The 24,763-nt window shown below is 43.0% G+C and overlaps 1 protein-coding gene across 1 annotated transcript in view; it reads left to right on the plus strand.

The window, feature by feature from the left end:
- XPOT (exportin for tRNA) overlaps positions 1 to 24,763 on the plus strand; it is a 105,062-nt gene that overhangs the window by 65,986 nt on the left and 14,313 nt on the right. Inside the window, exons 17-19 of the mRNA XM_073620136.1 lie at positions 9,086 to 9,324; positions 16,689 to 16,974; positions 17,385 to 17,574. Coding sequence (XP_073476237.1) covers positions 9,086 to 9,324; positions 16,689 to 16,974; positions 17,385 to 17,574 — 715 coding nt within the window. The remainder of the gene's footprint in view (positions 1 to 9,085; positions 9,325 to 16,688; positions 16,975 to 17,384; positions 17,575 to 24,763) is intronic.

The raw sequence follows: 24,763 nt of genomic DNA on the forward strand, positions 1-24,763 counted from the left end.
GTTGCAACTTTTTATCTCACACGGTATTTGCGCAGCAATTTTTCGAACGCGTTTTTTGGGGAAAAAAAACAGTTTTGTGCTTTAAAAAAAAACAAAACAGTAAAGTTAGCCCAATGTTTTTGCATAATGTGAAAGATGAAGTTACGCCGAGTAAATAGATACCTAACATGTCACCCTTCAAAATTGCACACTCTCGTGGAATGGTGCCAAACGTTGCTACTTAAAAATCTCCATAGGTGACGCTTTAAAATTTTTTACTGGTTACATGTTTTGAGTTACAGAGGAGGTCTAGGGCCAAAATTATTGCTCTCGCTCCAACGTTCGCAGTGATACCTCATATGTGTGGTTTGAACACTGTTTTCATATGTGGGCGGGACTTACGTAAGTGTTCGCTTCTGCATGCGAGCACACGGACAGGGGCGCTTTAAAATTTTTTTTTTTTTTTTTTTATTGTTTATTTTACTTTATTTATTTTAGTTTGACACTTTTTTCCCTCCAAAAAAATTTTTGATCACTTTTATTTCTATTACAAGGAATGTAAACATCCTTGTAATAGGAATATGGCATGACAGGTCCTCTTTACAGTGAGATATGGGGTCAATAAGACCCCACATCTCACCTCTAGGCTGGGAAGCCTGAAAAAAAAACAAAAAAAAAAAACGATCTTGGCTTCGATCTAGCGGTGAGTCGGTAGAAGCACCGGAGGGTGGCGGGAAGGGGGGGCGTCCCCTCTCGCCTCCCATAAGAACGATCAAGCAGTGGAACAGCCGCTATGATCATTCTTATGGTGTAGGAAATCGCCGGCTGAAAAACCTGATATCTGAATGATGCCTGTAGCTGCACCCATCATTCAGATATCCCCGCACAAAGTCAAGGACGTCATATGACTGTGGGCGGGAACTGGTTAAAAATTGCAGGGTATATTGCAGGGTAGTGCCGGGTATATTGCAGGGTAGTGCCGGGTATATTGCAGAGTAGTGCGGGGTATTATGCAGAGTATTATGCAGAGTATTATGCAGAGTATTATGCAGAGTATTATGCAGAGTATTGCAGGGTATTATGCGGAGTATAATGCAGAGTATTGCAGGGATGGCTGAGCATGGAGGGATGGATGGATGTGACAGCAATTGTCACTGAGCATCGCTGTGGGCACTACACATGCAGCCCACAGCGGTGCTGCCATCCGATCCCTCCCCCTCTCCCCTCGCACTGTACCGATCGGTACACAGAGGGGAGGGATGAACCGGCGTCATGACATGACGCCGGTCTGTTGACATGTGATCGCTCCGTCATTTGACGGAGCGATCACATGGTAAACGGCCGCGATTAGCGGCCGTTTACCGTGATCCGTGATGCGCCGGGTCCTATGGACCCGGCGGTCACGGAAGTTCTCGGGTGCGCGCCCCAGGGGGCGCGCGAGAGCAGTATTCTGGGAGGACGTCCCACGGACGTTCACCCAGAACTAGCCGACCGCGCTGCAGCCGTCTTTCGACTATGGCCCGGTCGGCAAGTGGTTAAAGTAGAACTATAGGCAAAACCTTTTAATTTTTTTTGCAATTGCAGAGATTTCCCTTCACTTCCTCTCTCATATCCAAACAGTAAGTGAGAGGAAATCCCTACAAATTAAGGGAAAGCCTTGGGGTCTCCTGGGTCAGCAGAACTAGTATGCCTATTGGAAGACTTGTCCTCTTTCTTTTCTGGGGACAGCCCAAGATTTGGTGTTTTCTTTTACCTTCAATGATAGTAAACAGGACAAATGTAGAGAAGGTGAAGCTCCCTAATGGGGGGGCACTGACAAGCATTCTAATCCTCCTCCCCTCTATCCAAAACTGAAAAAAAGTTTTCCCTTTTTAGTTATACTTTAAAGCTTAACTAAACCTGTTGATTTAACAGTTTCTCGAAATGGTTATATTCAAGGCACGCTGTGAAAAACTGTCACTGCTTGTGCTTTCATAACTGATTACATGTGCAGCACCATAACGATTGCAGAGCAAACTGAGGCAAAGATGGCAGCTTCCTTGGCTGTAAAAGTATAAGGAGGGTTTAGTTCCCTTTTTAATGAAATGCAAACCCCTTTGCTGTCAGGACGTTTATCATTTATCAGTCTTAATCATACAGGACATCTGTAACATGTTCCTATAGCATGGGTTGTAGGCGCTCACTTTCAGGTGATTGAACACTGGCCAGCTTTTGAGGACATGGGGTGCCTCCCTTATAATCATACCCCACCCTCTGAGTTCTCAATTTCTTTTCTTTTTTTTTTTTTTTTTTTTTCTAGTGTCTAAAGGTGATGGACCTCTTCTCATTCCTGCTTCTAGACACGCTTGCCTATCTCCCAGATTCTATTCCAGGAGTTCCACAAGGAGAATACCCTCACATGTAGCTAGGGGAGCCAGTTTAAGATTGCAGGCCAACATTTGCTCTGCCAAGGGCCCTCGCAACAGTCACCCTCAGAGTGATGTGTTCCATGCAGTGGAGCAAGAACATCGGTCTTGGCATCTGAATTCTAGCTTTATTTTAGGAGCGCAACACCAGCCAATTTGACTAAAGCAGACTTTTCTGCATCCATGTCACATTTCCTTGGATAGCTTACGCCCTTAATACTGTCTGGGGCTTAGAAACACTCCGCCTGTTTTCCTACTTCTGTTTCACAACCGGAGTCCTATCCCAATATGTAGGTCCAAGAGGATGCAAACTTAAGAGAATGAAGTGGCTAATGAGACCGTATTCGAGAAAGCTGCAGAAGATTTCTCTCCCCCATATTGTCAATATATTGAACAAGGCACTTTACCGAATATGCTTGCTAATATTGAAAATTTCACTGTCTCCACAAAAGTCTTGACATTGTACAACTTGACTCTCCTCCATCTCGCCATGCCCATTTTGGGGCACAAAGATCTACAAAACATTCACTGTTTATGAACAGATAGAATGTGCAGTTTGGTCATTTCTAATAAGGATTTGAACCCCCCCACCCCCACCCCCCAAATCTTTGCTGATCTCCAGTCAGAGGAAAAGTTTGCAAAGACTTGGGCTATTCCTGTGATTGATCCTGCCGTCTGTCTTAAACATGTCACTGTATTTCTGGACCGTGCTGTTTAAGAGCAATTACATCCGTTTCTTTTGTGGATGTCCTAACATTTTAGGAGACTTTTCCAGCATGGTTCCAATCTCCATTCACATGCGCAGAATCTTATGGCTAAAAGCTTGGACCAATTCATCAATAGGTCATAATTACATAGTTTCATAGTAGGTGAGGTTGAAAAAAAGACACAAATCCATCAAGGCCAACCTATGTGTGCGATGATATGTTAATATTACCTTGTATATCCCTGTATGTTGCGGTCGTTCAGGTGCTTATCTAATAGTTTTTTGAAACTATCGATGCTCCACGCTAAGACCACCGCTTGTGGAAGGGAATTCCACATCTTTGACGCTCTAACAGTAAAGAACCCTCTAGTTTAAGGTTAAACCTCTTTTCTTCTAATTTTAATGGGTGGCCACATGTCTTGTTAAACTCCCTTCTGCGAAAAACTTTAATTCCTATTGTGGGGTCACCAGTATGGTATTTGTAAATTGAAATCATATCCCTTCTCAAGCGTCTCTTCTCCAGAGAGAATATGTTCATTGCTCTCAACCTTTCTTCATAACTAATGTCCTCTAGACCCTTTATTAGCTTTGTTGCCCTTCTTTGTGCTCTCTCCATTTCTACTACATCCTTTCTGAGGACTGTGCCCAGGACTGGACAGCATACTCCAAGAGCGGCCGGACCAGAGTCTTGTAGAGCGGGAGAATTATCGTTTTATCTCTGGAGTTGATCCCCGTTTTAATGCATGCCAATATTCTGTTTGCTTTGTTAGCAGCAGTTTGGCATTGCATGCCATTGCTGAGCCTATCCTCTACTAGGACACCCAGGTCCTTTTCCATCTTAGATTCCCCCAGAGGTTCCCCCCCCCCCAGTGTATAGATTGCATTCATATTTTTGCCACCCAAATGTATTTTACATTTTTCTACATTAAACCTCATTTGCCATGTAGTTGCCCACCCCATTAATTTGTTCAGGTCTTTTTGTAAGGTTTCCACATCCTGCGGAGAAGTTATTGCCCTGCTTAACTTGGTATCCTCCGCAGATACAGAGATTGAACTATTTACCCCATCCTCCAGGTCGTTTATGAACAAAATAAATAGGATTGGTCCCAGCACAGCACCCTGGGGGACCCCACTACCCACCTCTGACCATTCAGAGTACTCCCCATTTATCATCACCCTCTGAACTCGCCCTTGTAGCCAGTTTTCAATCCATGTACTCACCCTGTTGTCCATGCCAACAGACCTTTTGTACAGTAAACGTTTATGGGGAACTGTGTCAAATGCTTTGACAACATCCGGATACACCACGTCTATGGGCTTTCCTTTATCTAGATGGCAACTTGCCTCCTCATAGAAGGTTAATAGATTGGTTTGACAAGAATGATTCTTCATGAATCCATGCTGATTACTGCTAATGATACCGTTCTCGTTACTAAAATCTTGTATGTAGTCCGTTATCCCCTCCAAGAGCTTGCATACTATTAATGTTAGGCTAACTGGTCTGTAATTCCCAGGGATGAATTTTGGGCCCTTTTTAAATATTGGCTCTACGTTGGCTTTTCTCCAATCACCTGGCACCATTCCAGTCAGTAGACTGTCAGTAAAAATTAGGTCTGGCAATTACTTGACTGAGTTCCCTAAGTACCCTCGGATGCAAGCCATCTGGTCCCGTTGATTTATTAATGTTAAGTTTCCCAAGTCTAATTTTAATTCTGTCCTCTGTTAACCATGGAGGTGCTTCCTGTGATGTGTCATAAGGATAAACACTGCAGTTTTGGTTACTGAAGCCCCCCGATTCCCTCGTGAAGACTGAGGAGAAGAATAAATTAATACCTTCGCCATCTCCCCATCCTTTGTAACCAGATGTCCTTCTTCATTCTTTATGGGCCCAATATGGTCTGTCCTCCCACTTTTACTGTTTACTTTAAAAATGTCTTGATTTTTTTTTTTCGCTCTGTCTTTCGTGCTCTATCTTAGCCGCCTTAATTGCACCCTTACATTTCTTGTTGCATTCTTTATAAAGTCTGAATGCTGATGATAATCCCTCAACCTTGTATTTTTTTGAAGGCCTTCTTTGCTTTTACATGCATTTTTACATTGGAGTTAAGCCATCCAGGACTTTTGTTCGCTCTTTTAAATTTATTAAAATGCATTAATAAATTTATGGGATGCATTGGCTAATGCCCTTATTTAATATGCTCTTAAAGCGGTAGTAAACTCACAGATTTTTATTTTTTTTAAACCTGTAAGGCAAAAGGCATAATGAGTTAGTATGCACCGCATACTAGCTCATTATGAAGTACTTGCCTTAGAACAAGGCGTTGGAAGGTGATCTCGGTCCACGCAGAGGGAGTGGACATTTTCCCTCAACGTGGCTTCCGGGTATCCTGGCTTCCGTGTTTCCTTTCAGCCGGGAAACTCAGAGTGCATGCGCCGCTGAAGTCAGCGGCTGCATGCAAGGGGAATATCTCCTAAACCGTACAGGTTTAGAAGATATTCTTATTACCTACAGGTAAGCCTTATTATAGGCTTACCTGTAGATCAAAGTGGAAAAAAAAGGGTATACAACCGCTTTAAAGAAAACCCATCTCTCCTCCGTGTTTTTTGTTCCTAAGATTTTATCCCAATTCATGCCTTCTAACAAGGTTCGTAGTTTAGGGAAGTTGGCTCTTTTGAAATTCAGTGTCTTTGTATTCCCCTTATGTTTCCTATTTGTGTGATTTTATACTGAAGCCAATTGACCTGTGATCGCTGCTTCCTAAATTGCCCCGTATTTCCACATCCCTGATCAGGTCTGTATTGAGAAGGTTTTACTTCCATAAAGGATGGTCCCAAAACCACCCTCCTCAGGAACTTCTAGTTCTTCCTAACGTAGGATACCTGTCCACAATATACATAAATTTTCAAACCTAAATTCAGTCATTCCTTTTGGGGCACAAGGTTTGGCCCCCAAGCCTTCATATCCTGCTTCACAATGAAGGAGCACCCTCACTCCAAAGGGTGGGAGACGTCTGTTAGTTTGCCTCTGAGTCAAATGTTCCAGACCTGTGGGTTCAATTGGTTTAAAAGGGGTGCAAGATCGCGTTTAATCTCAACCACTTCAAAGTTGCTTTCTTTCAAATCCTGGACAGTTGGATTTCCAAGGTGCCCTGAACCACCTCTTGTCCCAAGGAGTCATTGTGCCAGTACCTCCACAAGACAGGTTAAAAGGATTCTACTCAATACTGTCCATGGAACCATAGCCCAATGGTGGTATTCATCCTATTCTGATTTTAAAATCCCTCAGCAAATTTCTTCACGTTTCAAAATTTCGCATGGAACTTGCAAGGTCAGTAATTGCCTATCCAAGTCAGGGGCTCTTTGGACATCCAAGATGCCTATCTACATGTTCCCATTTACTCAGTGCATAAGCGTTTTCTAAGCTTTGCAGTGGCAGTCAACCACTTCTAATTTGTTGCACTGCCCTTCGCCCTATCCTCTGTTCCCAGGTTTTTCACAAATGCCTTGTCACCCTTGCTTGCACTTCACAGAACTCAGGATATTCATGTCACAGGTTATCTAAATGACGACCTCCTGAGGGATTAATGTCCTTCGCAGTGCTCAGAAAATGTTCAAGATAATTTAGCTGCTCTATGATCACTGTTTACAGATCTGTTCTCCTTCCTTCCTTCCTTCCTTTCACCTGAAATACTTGGGTCTGGCCATGGACACATCCGAAACAAAGGTTTTTCTTCCACAAATTAAAATTCTTTGAGTTCATGCTTGACAACTGAGATCCCACAGTGAAATGCTTCATGAGAGTTCTAGGCCTTATTTTTGAGGCAGTTCATTTTGCCCAATTTCATTTGAGAGCTCTCCGACAATACATTTTTTGGTAGCATGGAAAAAGCAGGTTCTTTCCCTCAAGTTACCCACGCTCTTATTCAGCACACAGGAACTTCCCTATTTTGGTAGATCTGGGTCACCACACCAGCTCTCACTGTGGAAGTCCTTCCTCACCACTGGAAAGTCCTTGCAACTTGAAAAGGAGTGTTCCAAACCTTCACAGTTTAGGCAACATGATAAAGGGAGGAAACCAAACTCCCCATCAAAATCTTGGCGCTCAGAGCAATCGGGTTGTCCCTGCAGCCCTGGACCCCTCTTCTGATGGGACATCCAGTCCAGGTGCAGTGGGGCAGTGGCATATATATCAACCATCAAGGAGCCTGGCTGCCTTAAAAGAAGCAAACCAGATTCTCTCATAGGCGGAAACCTTGTCCACCACCACTTGTACCAAAGGGAATGGTTTCTTAATGCAGATGTGTTCAATCTGATATGCCAAAGATGACCTCCAGATTCAACAACATGCAACTTCCTCTAGTCTTGTACTTAGATGCCCTAATTTTCCCCTTGTCTCAGTGAAGGCTAATTTATGCCTTCCCTCAAGTATGAATTCTGCTTCCCCCCCAAACTGGCCCAGAAAAACCTGGTATACAGAAATACCCTAACTTTTAGAAGAAAACCACAGGCTTCTTCCCAAGAAGCCAGATCTGCTACCTCCCATACCCTCTATTCCATCCTGTTTCAAAGTCTGTGGCTTTAACCACTTGGCTTTTGAAACCCAGGTCTTAAACGATAGAGGGATTTCTGAGTTTCACTCCTACCTTGCTGAAAGCAAGAAAAAACACTTCCAAATAAGATAACCGGATCTTCCTGAAAGTCTCTTGTTTTGTCTGGTGTGATTGCAGGCAATTCATTCCCAGAGATTATTTTGTGACTCACAGTCAGGCCTTCCTACAAACTTGTCTTGATCAAAAATTTGCTCTTAGCACCCTTTTTAAAGGGAAAATATCTGCCTTATCTATCCTTTTCCAAAGGTCTCTGGCTTTGCGTTCCCTTGTAAAAACCTTTTAATGTGGTTCTTGTTTCAGGCCTCCTTTGCAGCACCCTGTGCTTCCCTGGGACCCTTATTTGGTTCTCCCTGCCTTACATAAACCACTCTTTGAACCTATCGGGGATATTCCCCTGGAGAATCTTGCCAGCAAGGTAGCCTTTTAGGTTGCTACATGCCCATCACACTTGTCTTTGAATTGGTGGCCCTTAACTGGAAAGAGCCTTTCCTCACACAATGACAAGGTTGCTTCATGCCAAAAACAATCCTTTCTTCCAAAAGTGTATTCAGCATTCCATCTCAACGAGGTCAATATTCGTCCATCCTTGTGCCCTGCTCCTAAGCATCTAAAGGAATTGTCTCTACAATGCCTGGATGTAGTCAGCCATTAGGGTATACCTAAAAGCTACGGATTCCCTCTTGTTCAGCCGCTCTCAACAGATCTGTAGGAGTTTCCTGAGCATTTTGGAACCAAGCCCCTGTAGCTCAATTAAATAAAGCCGCCATCTGGTCTTCTGTTCATACTTTCTCAAAGTTTTATTAGGTAGACATCCAGTCATCTGCTAATGCAACTTATGGCTGCAAAGCGCTTGCAGTGGCACTCTGAACTTCATTTCTTTTACCCCTGTTGTTTTTGAGCCTGTTGGCAATTTTCCTTTGCCTACTTGTTGCCCACCCTTCATATCCATTGCCTGGGGACATCCCACAGTGTATGAATGTTGCCTGTGTCCAGTATAGTTTGATTAAGATCAAAGGAATTTTGACCTGTAAATTCTGTATCTTGAGTGTACAGTATAGGACCACCTCTCTTCTCTTGCTTTGTTTGCTACAAAACCGAGGATTCTCAGAATATGGTTGGGTTATGGGGGTTCACCACAGGGGACGTGTCCTCAAAAGCTTGCTTGTGTTCAATCACCTGAGGGCATGTCCCTATAACCGATGCTGTATGAACTTTTTGCTTGTGTCCCGTACTCTGATATAGCGTTTACAGGGAAGTCAAATTTTTTTCTTTTAAGGAAATGCTGAACAATAGTAAAGTATATGCATGTTTCAAAGCTCTGTAATGTTCAGGGACTGTCAGTTTGCCATGTGTTATTTAACATAACTCTTGTTCCTTTTATTCAGGAAAATGGTTTTCAGACTTTGCTGAGCAGCGATGATCAGCTCTTCATATATGAAACTGCAGGTGTTCTTATAGTAAACAGTGACTATCCAGCTGACAGGAAAAGCATTCTGATGAGAAATCTATTGAATTTATTAATGGAAAAGTTCAAAATTTTGCTGGGAAAATTGATGGTCGAGCAAGATGAAGAGAGACAGACGGTTCTAGCAGATTGCCTTAATCATGCTGTTGGTTTTGCCAGGTAGATTAAAAATTTAACACCTGCATATATTGTACTCAAATGATACTCGTGATCATGTGTACTGGGGTGACTCCTTGCCTTTAAAATCTCATATGACCCAGCGTTGGGTAGAGACTGCTTTTAAGATACACTTTTGTCCAAAGTATTGGGACGCCTGCCTTTTACACGCACATGAACTTTAATGGCTTCCCAGTCTTAGTCTGTAGGGTTCAATATTGAGTTGACCCATCCTTTGCAGCTATACCAGCTTTAACTCTTCTGGGAAGGCTGTCCACAAGGTTTAGGAGTGTGTCTATGGGAACGTTTGACAATTTTTCCAGAAGCACATTTGTGAGGTTAGGCACTGATGTTGGACGAGAAGGGCTGGCTCGCAGTCTCCGCTCTAATTCATCACAAAGGTATTCTATCGGGTGGAGGTCAGGACAAAGCAAGTTCCATAAAGACATGGATGAGCGTTTGGGGTGGAGGAATTTGGCTGGCATGCACAGAGTCCTGACCTCAACCTGATAAAACACCTTTGGGATGAATTAATGGAGACTGCAAGCCAGGCCTTCTCGTCCACATCTGTGCCTGACCTCACAAATGCGCTTCTGGAAGAATTGTCAAACATTCCCATAGACACACTCCTAAACCTTGTGGACAGCCTTCCCAGAAGTGTTAAAGCTGTTATAACTGCAAAGGGTGGGTCAACTCAATATTGAACCCTACAGACTAAGACTGGGAAGCCATTAAAGTTCATGTGCGTGTAAAGGCAGGCGTCTGAGCACTTCTGAGACCCCAGTCTTAAGTCTTTTGCAGACTCAAACAGGTTTTCTTCTAAGATTGCCCTGTATTTGGCTTCCCTATCCCTGCTGAAGAAAAGCATCCCCACAACATGATGCTGCCACCACCATCTTTCACGGTGGGGATGGTGTGTTTTAGGGTGATGTGCAGTGTTAGTTTTCCGTTACACATAGCGTTTTGCTTTTAGGCCAAAAAGTTCAATTTTGATCTTATCTGACCCGAGCACCTTCTTCCATATATTTGCTGTGTCCCCCATATGGCTCCTTGCAAACGGGACTTCTTATAGTGTTCTTTCAACAATGGCTTTCTTTTGCCACTCTTCTATGAAGGCCAGATTTGTGGAGTGTACAACTAATAGTTGTCCTGTGGACAGATTATCCCACCTGAGCTGTGGATTTCTGCAGCTCCTCCTGAATTACCATGGGCCTCCTGGCTGCTTCTCTAATTAATGCTATCCTTGCCCGGCCTGTCAGTTTAGGTGGACAGCCATGTCTTGGTAGGTCTGCAGTTGTGCCATACTCCTTCTTTATTTTTATTTTTTTTTCCATTTTCGGATGATGGATATTTTTTTATAACCTAACCCTGCTTTAAACTTCTCCACAACTTTTATCCCTGACCTGTCTGGTGTTTTCCTTTGCCTTCATGATACTGTTTGTTCACTAAGGTTCTCTAACAAACCTCTGAGGGCTTCACAGAACAGCTATATTTATACTGAGTTTAAATTACACACAGATGGGCTCTATTTACTATTTAGACGACTTCTGAAGGCAAATGGTTCCACTAGATTTTAGTTAGGGGTATCAAAGTAAAGGGGCTGAATACAAATGCACGGCACAGTTTTCAGATATTGTAAAAGTTTTGGAAAACCATTTATCGTTTTTCTTCCACTTCACAATTATGTACCACTTTTGTGTTTGGTCATTCACATAAAATCCCAATAAAATTCATGTTTTTGATTATAACATGACAAAATGTGGAAAATTTCAAGGGGTATGAATACTTTTTCAAGGCAGTGTATAAACTGCTATTATGTTATCTGAGAAATATTGTATGACTCTTGTTTGGTAATAAAGCTTAAAGGGTTAGTTCACCTTGACAGAAAAAAAAACTGTAAAAGGTGAATTGACGCCAGACAACCTCCCCACCACCCTAGCCTGGTCCCCTCTGAGCTGTCATCACCCCTGCAGCCACTCCAGCTGTCCCTAAATGTAAAATTCCAGGGATTGATCAGATCGATTCGCTTTGACAGCACTGGCCAATCAGAATCAATCTCATCTATCCCAGAAGCACTGCACAGAAGAGGAAGTATTTCACATTTCTGGACCGCTGGACTGGCTGCAGGGTTGGTGACCACTCCGCCACCCCAGAGGTAAGTAAAGCAGGGGACCAAGGGGATGGAAAGGGTTGTCCAGTGTTCACCTTTTTTACAGTTTTTCTGTATAAGTGAATTAACACCTTGAAGGCTAAGTTCACCTTTTGGTTTTATTTAGGGTGTAACATGTTCCAGTACTTCTCCCCCACTATTTCTAATGTACCTGGTGACCGATTCCCATCACTTCCTGTTTTGCTATGGGACAGGAAGTCCATGTGGTAGCACTGTGGTAGTTCATTGAGTCTTCCTGTCAGGCAGTATCGGCTTACTCCTATGGGATATCTGGGTAAGCCGATACACTGACAGTGTGTAAGAGACCTGCATGACATCAGCGATCTGCTGATCACTGCTGCAATGCTTTCCAGGCTTCTGCAACAAAAAATGACCGCATTTTTTTTACCCGCCAAAAAAGTGCATTTATTCTTATTTTATTTTTAAAAAAGTGAACTTCTTTTAATGCTGCAGTACTAAGTGCTGGCTGCATCTGCTGGGTTTAATGTAATGTGCACACTCTGCACTCTTTTCCCGCAATACAGCATTGTGGAAGCACCTTTTTAGCTTCTGCTTGCAAACCGCTTTGTGGAAATTTTATCTGTTCCAGTGGCCTATCTACAGTGACTTTGGCTATCCAACCCTCTCCTGCTACCAGCTGTCTGCGTTTCATGAATACCAAAGGCTTTGCTTCTTACCCTGAGCCCACATTGTCTTACCGCCAAACGAGCACAACATGTCTGACTCGGGATGGGCGGCAGTCACTTGAATCCTGTTGTCCTCTGCTCCTGCAGTTTATTCCTCAGTCTTCTTTTTAGGTTTGTTTCTTATTAGCCTTATACCCCTTTGGGGAAGATTTTGTACAAAAGTGGTCTAATTCTCCTGTAGATCTGTGTCCCACCCTAACAAAGTGACTAATATCCCAGTGGAGTATGCATCTGTCTTTAGGGACTCAACTGTTAAGCAGTTGGAAGCTCTTCAAATCTCTGTTCTCACTGGCAATCCCTGCTCTTCACCCCACAGTCAGCCATGACTGGTCAAAAACTTCTAAGAGATCTTCACACTCTGTGGTTGATCAATCAATTGTAGAACAAATGAAGCATGTGGCTATATTTTTAAATTCAGTTGTGACCCTCTGCTGGATTCTTTCTGGCTTATCTCTTGCATTGGTCTCATGCATACATGTGTAGGACACTTTGTTTAAAATTCTAGCCTTTGGAGTCTGACATCAGAGAAGCATCTGATCCACATGGCCCTCGAAGGACAATGTTATGCAGTTAACTTTTCATACCATTTTCCAAGTACACTACTGGTGGCGAAATCACTCCTCTTCCTCAGCAGCAGAAGCATAAGGAACAGATTGAAAAGTCTTTACTCTTTTTCTATCCATTTAGAAACAACCTTTTCATTTCTCTAATCTGTGCCCTCCATGTCAAGACCCCCTGCCCAGCGTGGCTTCCAGTTGACTCGCAAGGTCTGAGGCTCAGTCTGCCAAACTCTGACCAGATCTCCATCGATCCCTCCCTGGTCTTGTAAACAAAAGAAAGCTTTGTTTACCCAGTTCCTGTGGCAAGAAATCTGGGCGTGGTTTAAACTAAATATTGGGTGTGGATTAAAGGGGGCGTGGTTAGTCTGAGATGAAAGGGATGGAGGGAGAGAGAAAGAAAGAGCTAGGGATGGAAGGAGAGAAGGAAAAAAGGAAAGAAACAGGGATGGAGGGACAGCAGGCCCAGATCCTACACCACAATAGCAATATGTGTATTCCAGAAAGTTTAACAATCGGCAGATAAAGATACTCCAAACGCCACCCCCCCCCGAGACGGTCAGAGTGTGAGGACATGATACAGCAGATGGTCAGAAACTGCAGGCATGATACAGGAGATCAGAGACTACAGTTTGTCTTACTAACGGTCCATTTGCCAAGCACAGTTAGTAAGACCATTAAATGAAGTCTATAAAGATCCAAGCTCGACCAGCCTAAATCCTGAAAGGAAATAAACAAATCATGCAGAGTACAAAGGACTCTGGCACTGAGCTCTCCTGAAACAGCTGCAAATCAGGAACACTGTGTCACACTCTATTGCAGCGTCTTCCAGAAGTCTCATCATTATCAGTGAGCACATCTGTCCTGTGTGCAGTGTTAATAGAGTGAGGGGAAGCCTTTCCTAACCAGTGTGAGCATTGGCTTATCTGCATACAGGGCGGGCAAGCTGCTACTGCTTAGACTTCAGCAGCTGGCATTACATATGTTTGACACAGCTTGAGAGTGAGAGGGAGACACTATCTCCTGGTTATCACCTTCGCCATGAGCGCTCCATCCTCATTAGTCACATAAACAATGGGAGCTCCTCCTGGTATCAGCTTTGTAATGAGCTCCCACCTTCTCCTGCCATCCTTATCTAGCAGAGCTCCATCCCTGTCAACGGTTTCTCTATGATCTCCCTCCGTCCCTCCCTCCTCCGGTCAGCCTGTATCTCTCACCCGTTCTGATTGATGGTGTCCTTCAGTGCAGCCCAGGCCACGGTGTCCCTCCCCCTCCTGCCAGGCACGGTGCTAAGGCTCCCGGAGAGCAGATTCAGGATGACGGACACCTCCGAGCTCTGTGCCCTCAGGCCTGAGGGTACCGACACCATCAGCAGCACCCTGCACGCGGCCATCTTGCAGTCAGCTGTCACCTGTGAGGGCGGAGCCTTCTGGACCCCAAGCACTCATTGGCTAGGATGCAGTGCAGTCCCTGCTATCTCCTTAGCTAGTAGCTCGCTGTTGCATCCCTCCCAGCCCACTCGGCATACTATGAGGGTGGCGCGGGCTGACAGCAGAGTGGTTCAACTTTTTTTTTTTTTTTTCTCTTCTGTTGAGCTTACAGTTGTAGAAGGCTTTATCAAACAATATGGCTTTGACTGTCCAGACCTTACAGTGGTTCAGATTGGTCCTTGAACCTTTAGAGGTCAGTAGGGGAGCAAATTAATTGGAGTATCTATGGGAGTCTGGTTTATCATGCTGTAAATTAGCATGATATGGATAAGCAATGAGATTTTTTGGAAATTCAGTCTTAGCAGGTATAGAGGGGTACATAAGTGAGTGTGACTGGTAATAATGAAGAGTATGTCATGTTATCAGTGTATTTGCATAAATTATCAAAATTATATAAATATGTTTTGCAAACAATTTAGCACTTCCCTCTGTGTTAAAGTGCCACATTTGTTTTTTGAATTTTAAGGCTAAGGCTGGCCATACGCTGTTCAAATCTCAGCCGGTTCAGCAGGAACCAGCCAAGATTCGAACCGTTAATGGGCAGGCTGAATGTACCAAGTTGATCGATCAACTTTGGTACAACCATCCTGCCGAATCCTCTTGCGATTATTGCCAACGGGCGTTGGCAATAATCACTGTCTACACCCAGTGGGGACAGCTTCCGCTGCCCACCCCCACGCCGGCAGAAGACAATAACTGACACATTTCTTTCCTGCAACCGAGGGGGGGGGGGTGCAGCGGATGCTGGGGTTTCCACTGACACCCGCCGCCATTCGATCTGATCCTGCCCGCAAAATCCAGACAGATGGTGGTCCTATTTTCCATCCGTTGATTGGATGAAAATGGACAGGCATTTAGTTTCCACCCAATTTCCTTCATAGAGGAGAGTGGGACTAATGTCCATGTATGCTCTGCACAGCGGAGCAGACAGGACCTGTCATTCACCTGCTCAGCGGGGATCAGCAGAGCGATGCCCTGCTGAGCAGGCAGAATCCATAAGACGGAGGTGCCCGTGTGAAAAGGGGCCTTAGTCGTGCTCTCCACAAATCTGGCCTTTATGGAAGAGTGGCAAGAAGGCCATTGTTGAAAGAAAGCCATAAGAAGTCCCATTTGCGAGAAGCCATGTTGGGGACTCGGCAAACGTGGAAGAAGGTGCTCTGGACAGATGAGACCAAAATTTAACTTTTTGGCCTAAAAGCAAAAGCTTATGTGTGGCGGACAACTAACACTGCACATCACTCTGAACACACCATTCCCACCATGAAACATGGTGGTGGCAGCATCATGTTGGGATTCTTTTCTTCAGCAGGGACAGGGAAGCAGGGCAGAGTTGATGGGAAGATGGATGGAGCCAAATACAGGGCAATCTTAATGGAAAACCTGTTATGCCGCGAACAAACAAGCGGACTTTACGGCAGACTTTCCGAATGAACGGACTTGCCTACACACGATCAACCAAAGTCCGACGGATTCGTACGTGATGACGTACGACCGGACTAAAACAAGGAAGTTCGTAGCCAATAGCTGCCCTAGCGTCGGTTTTTGTCTGTCAGACTAGCATACAGACGAGCGGACTTTTCGACCGGACTCGAGTCCGTCGAAAAGATTTGAAACATGTTTAATTTCTAGGTCCGTCGAGCTTTTGGGGAAAAAGTCAGCTGGAGCCCACACACGATCGAATTGTCCGGACTCCGATCCGCCGAACCAAGTATGCCGTAAAGTCCGGTCGTGTGTACGCGGCATTAGTCTGCAAAAGACTTGAGACTGGGGCAGAGGTTCACCTTCCAGCAGGACAACACTTCTAGACATACAGCCAGAGCTATAATGGAATGGTTTAGATCAAAGCTTATTCTTGTGTTAGAATGGCCCAGTCATTCCTGAATTAAATCTAATTGAGAATCAGTGGCAAGACTTGAAAATTGCTGTTCGGACGCTCTCCATCTAATCTAACAGAGCTTGAGCTATTTTGGAAAGAATGGGCAAAAATTTCACTCTCTAGATGTGCAAAGCTGGTAGAGACATACCTAGAAAAAATACCCAAAGGTGGTTCTACAAAGTATTGACTCGGGGTCTGAATACAAATGCATGCCACACTTTTCAGATATTTATTTGTAAAAAAATTTGGAACACCATTTATCATTTTCCTTCCACTTCACAATTTTATGTGCCACTTGTGTTGGTCTATCACAGAGGTAGGCAACCTTGGCTGTGGTGAAACTACAAATCCCATCAAGCCTCTGCCTCTAGGAGTCATGCCTGTGATTGTCCAGGGTCTTGTCATGTCTCATGGGACTTGTAGTTTCAAAACAGCTGGAGGGCCAAGGTTTCCTACCCCTGGTCTATAACATAAAATACATTCTGAGACCATAATAGAGGCCCAGGCTGTACGTGATTTTACTGTTAAAGTATTTTCGCAGGCTACTAACACGTGTTTTTTTTTTTTCTCCTTTTTCCCCCTCTTCAGCCGTACAAGTAAAGCTTTTAGTAATAAACAGACCGTGAAACAGTGTGGCTGTTCTGGGGTTTATTTGGACTGTTTACAGAGCTTCTTGCCTGCACTAAGTTGTCCTGTTCAAAAGGAAATTCTCAGAGGTGGTGTCCGCACTTTCCTTCATCGTATGATCATCTGTTTGGAGGAGGAAGTGCTTCCTTTCATCCCTACTGCTTCAGAACACATGTTGAAAGACTGTGAAGCAAAGGACTTGCAAGAATTCATTCCTCTTATCAACCAAATTACTGCCAAATTCAAGGTATTAATTTAGGAGTTGTCTGATGTCTTGCATGGAACTCTCAGGCTCCAGCGTAACTGGATGATTGATACGATCACACACACACGGACACTTTGATCCTGCTGCTTACCACTCTTTTCTATCTTCACTGTCTTTTCCATCTTCACACACACAAGATGGTAATGGATTATCCATATGAAGATGATTAGTAGATTACAGAAGTTGTTACAAAAAAGTATTAACTTCTATCTTGTACTTTTTAGTCCCCTGTTTGTATTCATTTTAAAACCTGCATTATAGTATGGTACTTGCCTTTTTTTTTTTTAAAAAACAATTGCAACATAACAAAGATGTACCATGCTATAATGGGTAGCCGTTTTTTCTTCTTTGCAAAGCTTGTTGTATTAATTAGCTTTAACTTCTCTTTATAGACCCAAGTGTCACCTTTCCTACAGCAAGTCTTCATGCCACTTCTTCATGCCATATTTGAGGTGCTAGCCCGCCCTTCAGAAGAAAATGATCAGTCTGCTGCTCTAGATAAGCAACTGTTACGAAGAAGCTATTTCGCCTTTCTCCAAACCGTTACTGGAAGTGGAATGAATGAGGTCATTGCCAATCAGGGTTAGTAGATATAGCAAAGGGAAATTTAAAGTGGTTGTAAAGGCAGAAGGTTTTTTATCTTAATGCATTCAACGCAATAAGATAAAAAAACCTGTGTGCAGCAGCCACCCTAATACTTACCTGAGCCCCATCTCTATCCAGCAATGTTGCAGGAGTGTCTAAGCTGCGCGCAACTCACCACCTTATTGGCTGAGACAGCAGCGCGTCACCATTGGCTCTCGCTGCTGTCAATCAGTCATTCGGCCAATCGGAGGGGGCGGGCTGTGGCTTCATGTCTGAATGGACACAGGGAGCTGTGGCTCGGCTCAGGTGCCCCTAATAGCAAGCTTCTTGCTGTGGGGTCATTCAACAGGAGCGAGGAGCTAAGAGTACTGAATAGGGACTCAATTCAAGAAGGAGGATCTGGGCTGCTCTGTGCAAAACCACTACACAGAGCAGGTAAGTATAACGTGTTTGTTATTTTTAACTAAAAAAAAGACGAGACTTTACAATCACTTTAACTTGCAATTTAATTTCTCAGTCTGTCAGACTGCAGTTGTGCACAGAATTTTTTTTCTGCAATGTACCATTTTTCTGTTGGCTTGACCCAGCAATTTGCTTTTCTTACCTGCCGTTGAGAGATTCTACACTGTATACAGGACCTTGACTCATGAATAAGCCCCATCCCCTCCTAATAGTAGAAGGTCCATCTAAAAGCAGTGGAATGCCATTACTGTGGCCATATCACTGCTTAAAATGTAAAAATTGGCACATTTATAAAGCAAAACAATGTGCTTAGTGCTCCACTGGCTTTAGGATCCCTATACATTTTGATGGGTATTGCTTTTCAATATAAAGCAACCCTGTATGCAAAATTTAAAGTAACATACATATACAAGGCTTTTTAGTACAAGGAGTTGTAATTTTGATGTCGCATATTAGCAGAAAATGCAACCCTAATTCCAAAATAGTTGGAAAGCTGTGAAAAATCTACATAAAAACAGAATGCAATGATTTACAAATCTCATAAACCCATATTTCTTTTACGTTCATTGACTAACGCATCTCTCTTCTATTTTTGACCATAAGGTTTATAGCCCCACCTACAGGAGTAGGACACTAGGCAGAAAAACTGGACACCACCTATGGGCAGTCCTAGCTGGTATAAATCCCCCTCTGCTATAGGCAAACCAGTTATGTCTGCCTAGTGTTTCAGGAGTAAGTACCTAGTTTCCTGGAGAGACCTGTGGTTCCATAGCTTGCTTTTTTTTCCCCTATATATATTTTTTTTTTTTTTTTTGCCTCGTTGCTTCTGTTTCATTTGCCCATCCTTCATTGAGACACTGCTTTGGGACATCTCTGTGGTCAAGAATAGAAAAGAACTGTGTGTGTCAGTGAACTTAAGCGAAAACTGGATTTTTTTTTCTTGCTCACTGTAAAATCCCTTTCTCAATACATTGACAAACACAGCACCCACCCTTCTTGATTGATCTACTTTACTAATTGATTTGCCTATAGCAGAGAGAGGGTTTGCACCACCTATGGGCAGTCCTAGCTGGTATTGTTTCTTTTCTGCCTAGTGTTTTACTCCTGTAGATGGTGCAATAAACTCTATGGTGAAGAATAGCAGAGAGCTGTGTCTGTCAATGAACAAAGAAAGGGAAAATGAAAAAAGAACATGTACCATTTTTAGAAAAAATAGGGTAATTTTGAACTTGATGGCAGCAATCGATCTCAAAAAAACTTTGGGACAGGGCATCAGAAAGCTGACAAGGAAAGTAGTACTAACAAGGAAGAGCTGGAAGAACATTTTGCAACTAATTACATTACTTGGCAAAGGGCAGAGGTTCTCCAGTCTATGAAAAGCTGTCTTAAAATTGCCAAACCATTTCAGAATAATGGCTAATTGAGAACAGATGTGACCGGTCACAGCCAACACCTACACGCCTCCATCCCTGTGTATGTATGTGTGTAGATATATCTATATAGATCTCTCATATATATGTATGTATGTGTGTGTGTGTGTGTGTGTGTGTGTGTGTGTGTGTGTGTGTATATATATATATATATATATATATATATATATATATATATATATATATATATATATATATATATATATATATATATATATTATCAAAGAGGCTTGGTGGGACTTTATATGAGGCATGTCTGTGTATTTAATAATTGGGATAAAAAGTATATATTCTGTAATGAGGTTTGATATTGGTGTGATGTGATGCAGTGGTCCCGCAAAATAATGCAAAGCCATAACACACATCAGACTGCTTCAAGTATATCGTTTGATTAAAGGGGTTGTAAAGGTAATTTTTTTTTTTTTTTTAAATAACATGTCATACTTACCTTCACTGTGCAGCTCGTTCTGCACAGAGTGGCCCCGAACCTGCTCTTCTGGGGTCCCTCGGCGGCTGTTTCAGCTCCTCCCCGCAAGAACTATCCACCTTAATGCGAGCTCCCTCGCATGGTGGTTAGTTCTAGCGGGCGCGCTCCCATGATACAGCCGGCGGCTATAGCCGCTCACTGTATCACTCGGCCCCGCCCCCCGGCTCGCCGCGTCATCGGATGTGATTGACAGCAGCGCGAGCCAATGGCTGCGCTGCTTTCAATCCATCCACTGCAGCCAATCAGCGACCAGGCTGAGCTGCAATAGAGATGACGGGAACGAGCAGCGGAGATTCGAGGTGTCAGGTAAGTAAAACGGGGGGGGCTGGGGGCGGCGGTATTGTCAAAAGTTTTTTCACCTTAATGCATATAATGCATTAAGGTGAAAAAATTTTTACCTTTACAACCCCTTTAAGGTAGTCAGAAATTGATAGCGGTAATGATAACAATAGTGTATCACCACTGATGTTAGTATTCATGATAATATTCATAGTAATAATGCAAACAATGATAATAACATTAACTCTAGTATCGTACTTTAATCAAGAACACGTCAATTCATAATTGGATAATAAAAAAAACTTGATTGATACAGAAATGAAAAATTATTAAAGAAGAGCATATATATATATATATATATATATATATATATATATATATATATATATATATATATATATATATATATATATATATATTATAATATATTTTTTTTCTCACATAGACCTGATCAAAATAAAGCAAATCAACATAGTACATCGGATATACACCTCGGCGAGCTTGTCTGGGCACCCTTGTAGACTATGCATTTCGTAGTCTAAAGCTACTCATCAGTAGTGCCATGCAATAATAGAGTTCCGCTCAAGGAAACAGTCCAATTCCGAAATGGAGAGGGCAGGCGTTCCGGGCATAGTGTCTTACCCAGGGCTGAGACGGGGGGGTGTATCCCCCGCCCCCATAGCCCCCCATAAGAAGTTGGTGGGGGGGATTCTGATATTGACTCGAGGAAAACAGCCGAGAAACGGATGGCCACCACAATCCCCACATGTCTAAGTCAAATATTTGTTATCAAAGGTAGTGTGCCTTACTTGAGTGATAAATGGTGGACCTTCCTAGTGATGAGAGGGAGTCCCTCCCTCACATCACTAGGAAGGTCCACCATTCATACCATTTATCACTCAAGTAAGGCACACTACCTTTTATAGCACATATTCGACCTTTTGGGGATTGTTGTGCTGTGGTGGCCATTCGTTTCTCGGCTGTTTTCCCCGAGTCAACATCAGAACTCGAACTCCACACCCCCCCCAACCCCCCCCCCCCCCCAAACTTATGGGGGCGGGGGATACCCCCGTCTCAGCCCCCGGTGAGACACTATGCCCTGACCTCCTGCCCTCTCCATTTCGGAATAGGGCTGTGTCCCTGAGCGGAACTCTTTATTATTGCATCCCACTCCTGATGAGTAGCTTTAGGCTACGAAACGTGTAGCGTCTACAAGAATAGTGCCCAGACAAGCTCGTCCTAATTAGGAATTTTAATTCAATATTTTATTATAATATTTTATACCGAGGTGCATATCCGATGTACTATGTTATTCTGGATTTGCTTTATTTTGATCGTGTGTGTGTATGTGTATGTATGTGTATATGTGTGTGTGTGTGTGTGTATGTATGTGTATATATGTGTATATATATATATATATATATATATATATATATATATATATATATATATATATATATATATATATATATATATATATATTATTGAATATTATCATCATGAATACTAACATTATCAGTGGTGATACACTATTGTTATCATTACCGCTATCAATTTCTGACTACCTTAATCCAACGATATACTTGAACCGGTCTGATGTGTATGTGTGATGGCATTGCATTATTTTGCGGGGCCACTGCATCACATCACACCAATATCAAACCTCATTACAGAATATATACTTTTTATTTCAATAAATACACAGACACGCCTCATGTAAAGTCCCTTCAATGTTCAGAATAATGTTCCCCAATGTAAAATTGCAAAGACTTTAATCATCTAAACAAAACAAAAAATAACGATTGCAATAATCCATAAACTACCTAGTGCATGTATAACCACAGAACAATTAAAAAAAATGTGTGTAAATAGCTAGACTAATCAAATGATTAGTCTGAAATCGCTGTGAAGAATTGAATGAGAATTGCTAACACACTATTAGTAAAGTGCAAAAATGAAATATTCAGTCCATAAAATGTTAATAAGTCTCTGAGGACTCTAAGTAAGATGAAACCTCCACCAAGTGATGAGCTATCTTCAGTGTCGCACCAAGAGTGGTATTCTGAGACTCTTACCAGATACTCTGGACCACCTATCTCTAGGATGGTCGGATGGGAAAGCAGAATAACCTCTGCAAGGTATGGGGAACCCCTTGAGTTGTCAGATCACGTTATTATAGCCACCACTCCACTCACATCGATAACTCCGGAGTATACATAGGAAAAAAAGGCTCCAATAGTGTAACACCATCACATGGGGCGCGATAACGTCAGTAGCTGCGTAAAATGCATTAACCAAGTTGCTGCTATCCTGGGTCTGTGATGTCTGTAGTTTTTGGATTTTATTATAAAAGCTTGTAATTTTTCTGAAGATTGGAGTGCTTCTGTCTTCTCTGCGCCAAAGATCATTTAAAATGGTCTGGTGCAAAGTGGAAAACTTCTGTGGTCATACGAATTGAAACTAAAACTACAACAAAGACGACCCAGAACTGTTGAGCAGTTATAAACCTCTCCCAAAACTTCAGCAATTTTGTTTTCTTAGTTCCCAGATGTTTACAGTGTGTTTTTAAAAGAGAGGATGCTACACCGTCATAAATATGGCTCTGTCCCAACTTTGGAACGTGTTGCTGTCATCAATTTCAAAATGACCTAATCGTTTTCTTAAAATCGTACATTTGATTTGTTTAGACCCTTAAAGTGGATGTAAACCCAATGTCATCCTTTCTAAACTACTGCCATAGGGGTTATCTATAGGGATATACATGCCTCCTGCATGTATCTTTACCTGTCAAATGTCTCCCCTCTGTCTGTTATGAGAGCCAAAAACTGCAGATTCTGTGGGTGGGTCTGTTGTCTGGAGCTCGATGTCAGTAGACTCCCCGCCCACCTCCCCTGTGTATTTCTAACGCTGAACTTCTGCTATGATCTCTAACATCCAGTGAAAAGACAGGAAAGTAACTACATGTCTTCAGCATGCCAAATCATGCTGAGGTGTGGAACAGCCAATCCTTGCAGAGCTGCTGAAGAAAAGAGTTGTGGGGGGGGGGGGGGAGATTAAAAAATACTGCATTAGTCTTAGGCTGTCACTCATAGCAAGGGGGAGTATTTGACAAAGTTTTTCTCAGTTTGTCAAGATTTTTGTCACTGAACATTAAGAGGATTGCTCAGAGATGGATTAACTCTTTGTGGCAAGACTGGGCTCAAATGATAGGAAATCTTATTCTCTACAGTATGATAAAAAAAAATGTTGGATTTACATCCACTTTAACATGTTTTCTATTGTGAATAAAAAATATGCAAATCATTGCATTATGCTTTTATGTTAATGGCAGGATTACTAAGTTTAAAGGAAAAACAAATGCTTCCACCTTATCTAAGGACTGGTAAGTTGCAATACTATTAACTGAGTTGTAAAGGCAGGTTTTTTTAATCTTAATGCATTCTATGAATAAAAATAAAATAAAGCCTTCTGTGTAGCAGCCTCTCCTGCACCCCGTAATACTTGCCTGAGCCCCATCTCTGTCCAGCGATGTCCACGGCACACGTCTGGGACTCTCCCCCCTGATTGGCTGAGACACAGCAGCGATGCCATTGGCTCCTGCGGCTGTCAATCAGTCAGTTAGCCAATCAGGAGAGAGTAGTCGGGGCCAAACAGCAGCTCTGTCTGAATGGACCCACAGAGCTGCAGCTCTGCTGCCCCATTGCAAGTTGCTTGCTGTGGAGGCACTCGACAGGAGGGAGGGGCCAGGAGCAGCGAAGAGGGACCCGAGAAGAGGTGGATCCAGGCTGCCGTGTGCAAAATCACTGCAAAAGAGCAGGGAAGTATGACTGTTTGTTTTTTTTTATAAACGGGACTTTACAATCACTTTAACCACTTGCCTACCAGGCACTAACACCCCCTTCCTGCCCAAGCCATTTTTCAGCTTTCAGCGCTGTCACACTTTGAATTAAATTGCGCGGTCTTGCTACACTGTACCCAAACAAATGTTTTATAATTTTCTTCACACAAACAGAGCTTTCTTTTGGTGGTATTTAATCACTGCTGGGTTTTTTTATTTTTTACAAAAAAAAAATTTTGAAAGTTGTTTTTTTTTTTTTTTTTTTCTGTCAGTAAATTTTGTAACTAAGTCATTTTTTCGCCTTCACTGATGTGCGCTGATGCGCACTGATAGGCTGAACTGATGAGGCACTGATAGGCGGCACTGATAGGTGGCATGGATAGGCGGTACTGATGGGCATTGATGGGTGGCTCTGGTGGGTGACACTGGACATTGATTGGCAGCACTGACTGGCATCGCTAATGGGCACTGATTGGTGACACTTGTGGGCAGTGGTCGGCACTGATTGCTGCCACTGGTGGGCACTGTATGGTGACACTATTTTTGAATATTATAATCAGGGCACTGATCAATAGTGCCCTGATTACATTCCTAAATGTCCCCCTGCGTGGAGGAGCCACTGATTGGCTCTCCTCGTCACACACACTCAGTGTGAGGCGAGGAGCGCCGATTACCGGCACTTCCTTGTTT

Source organism: Aquarana catesbeiana, linkage group LG03, assembly GCF_042186555.1.
Source record: "Aquarana catesbeiana isolate 2022-GZ linkage group LG03, ASM4218655v1, whole genome shotgun sequence".
Lineage (NCBI taxonomy): Eukaryota > Metazoa > Chordata > Amphibia > Anura > Ranidae > Aquarana > Aquarana catesbeiana.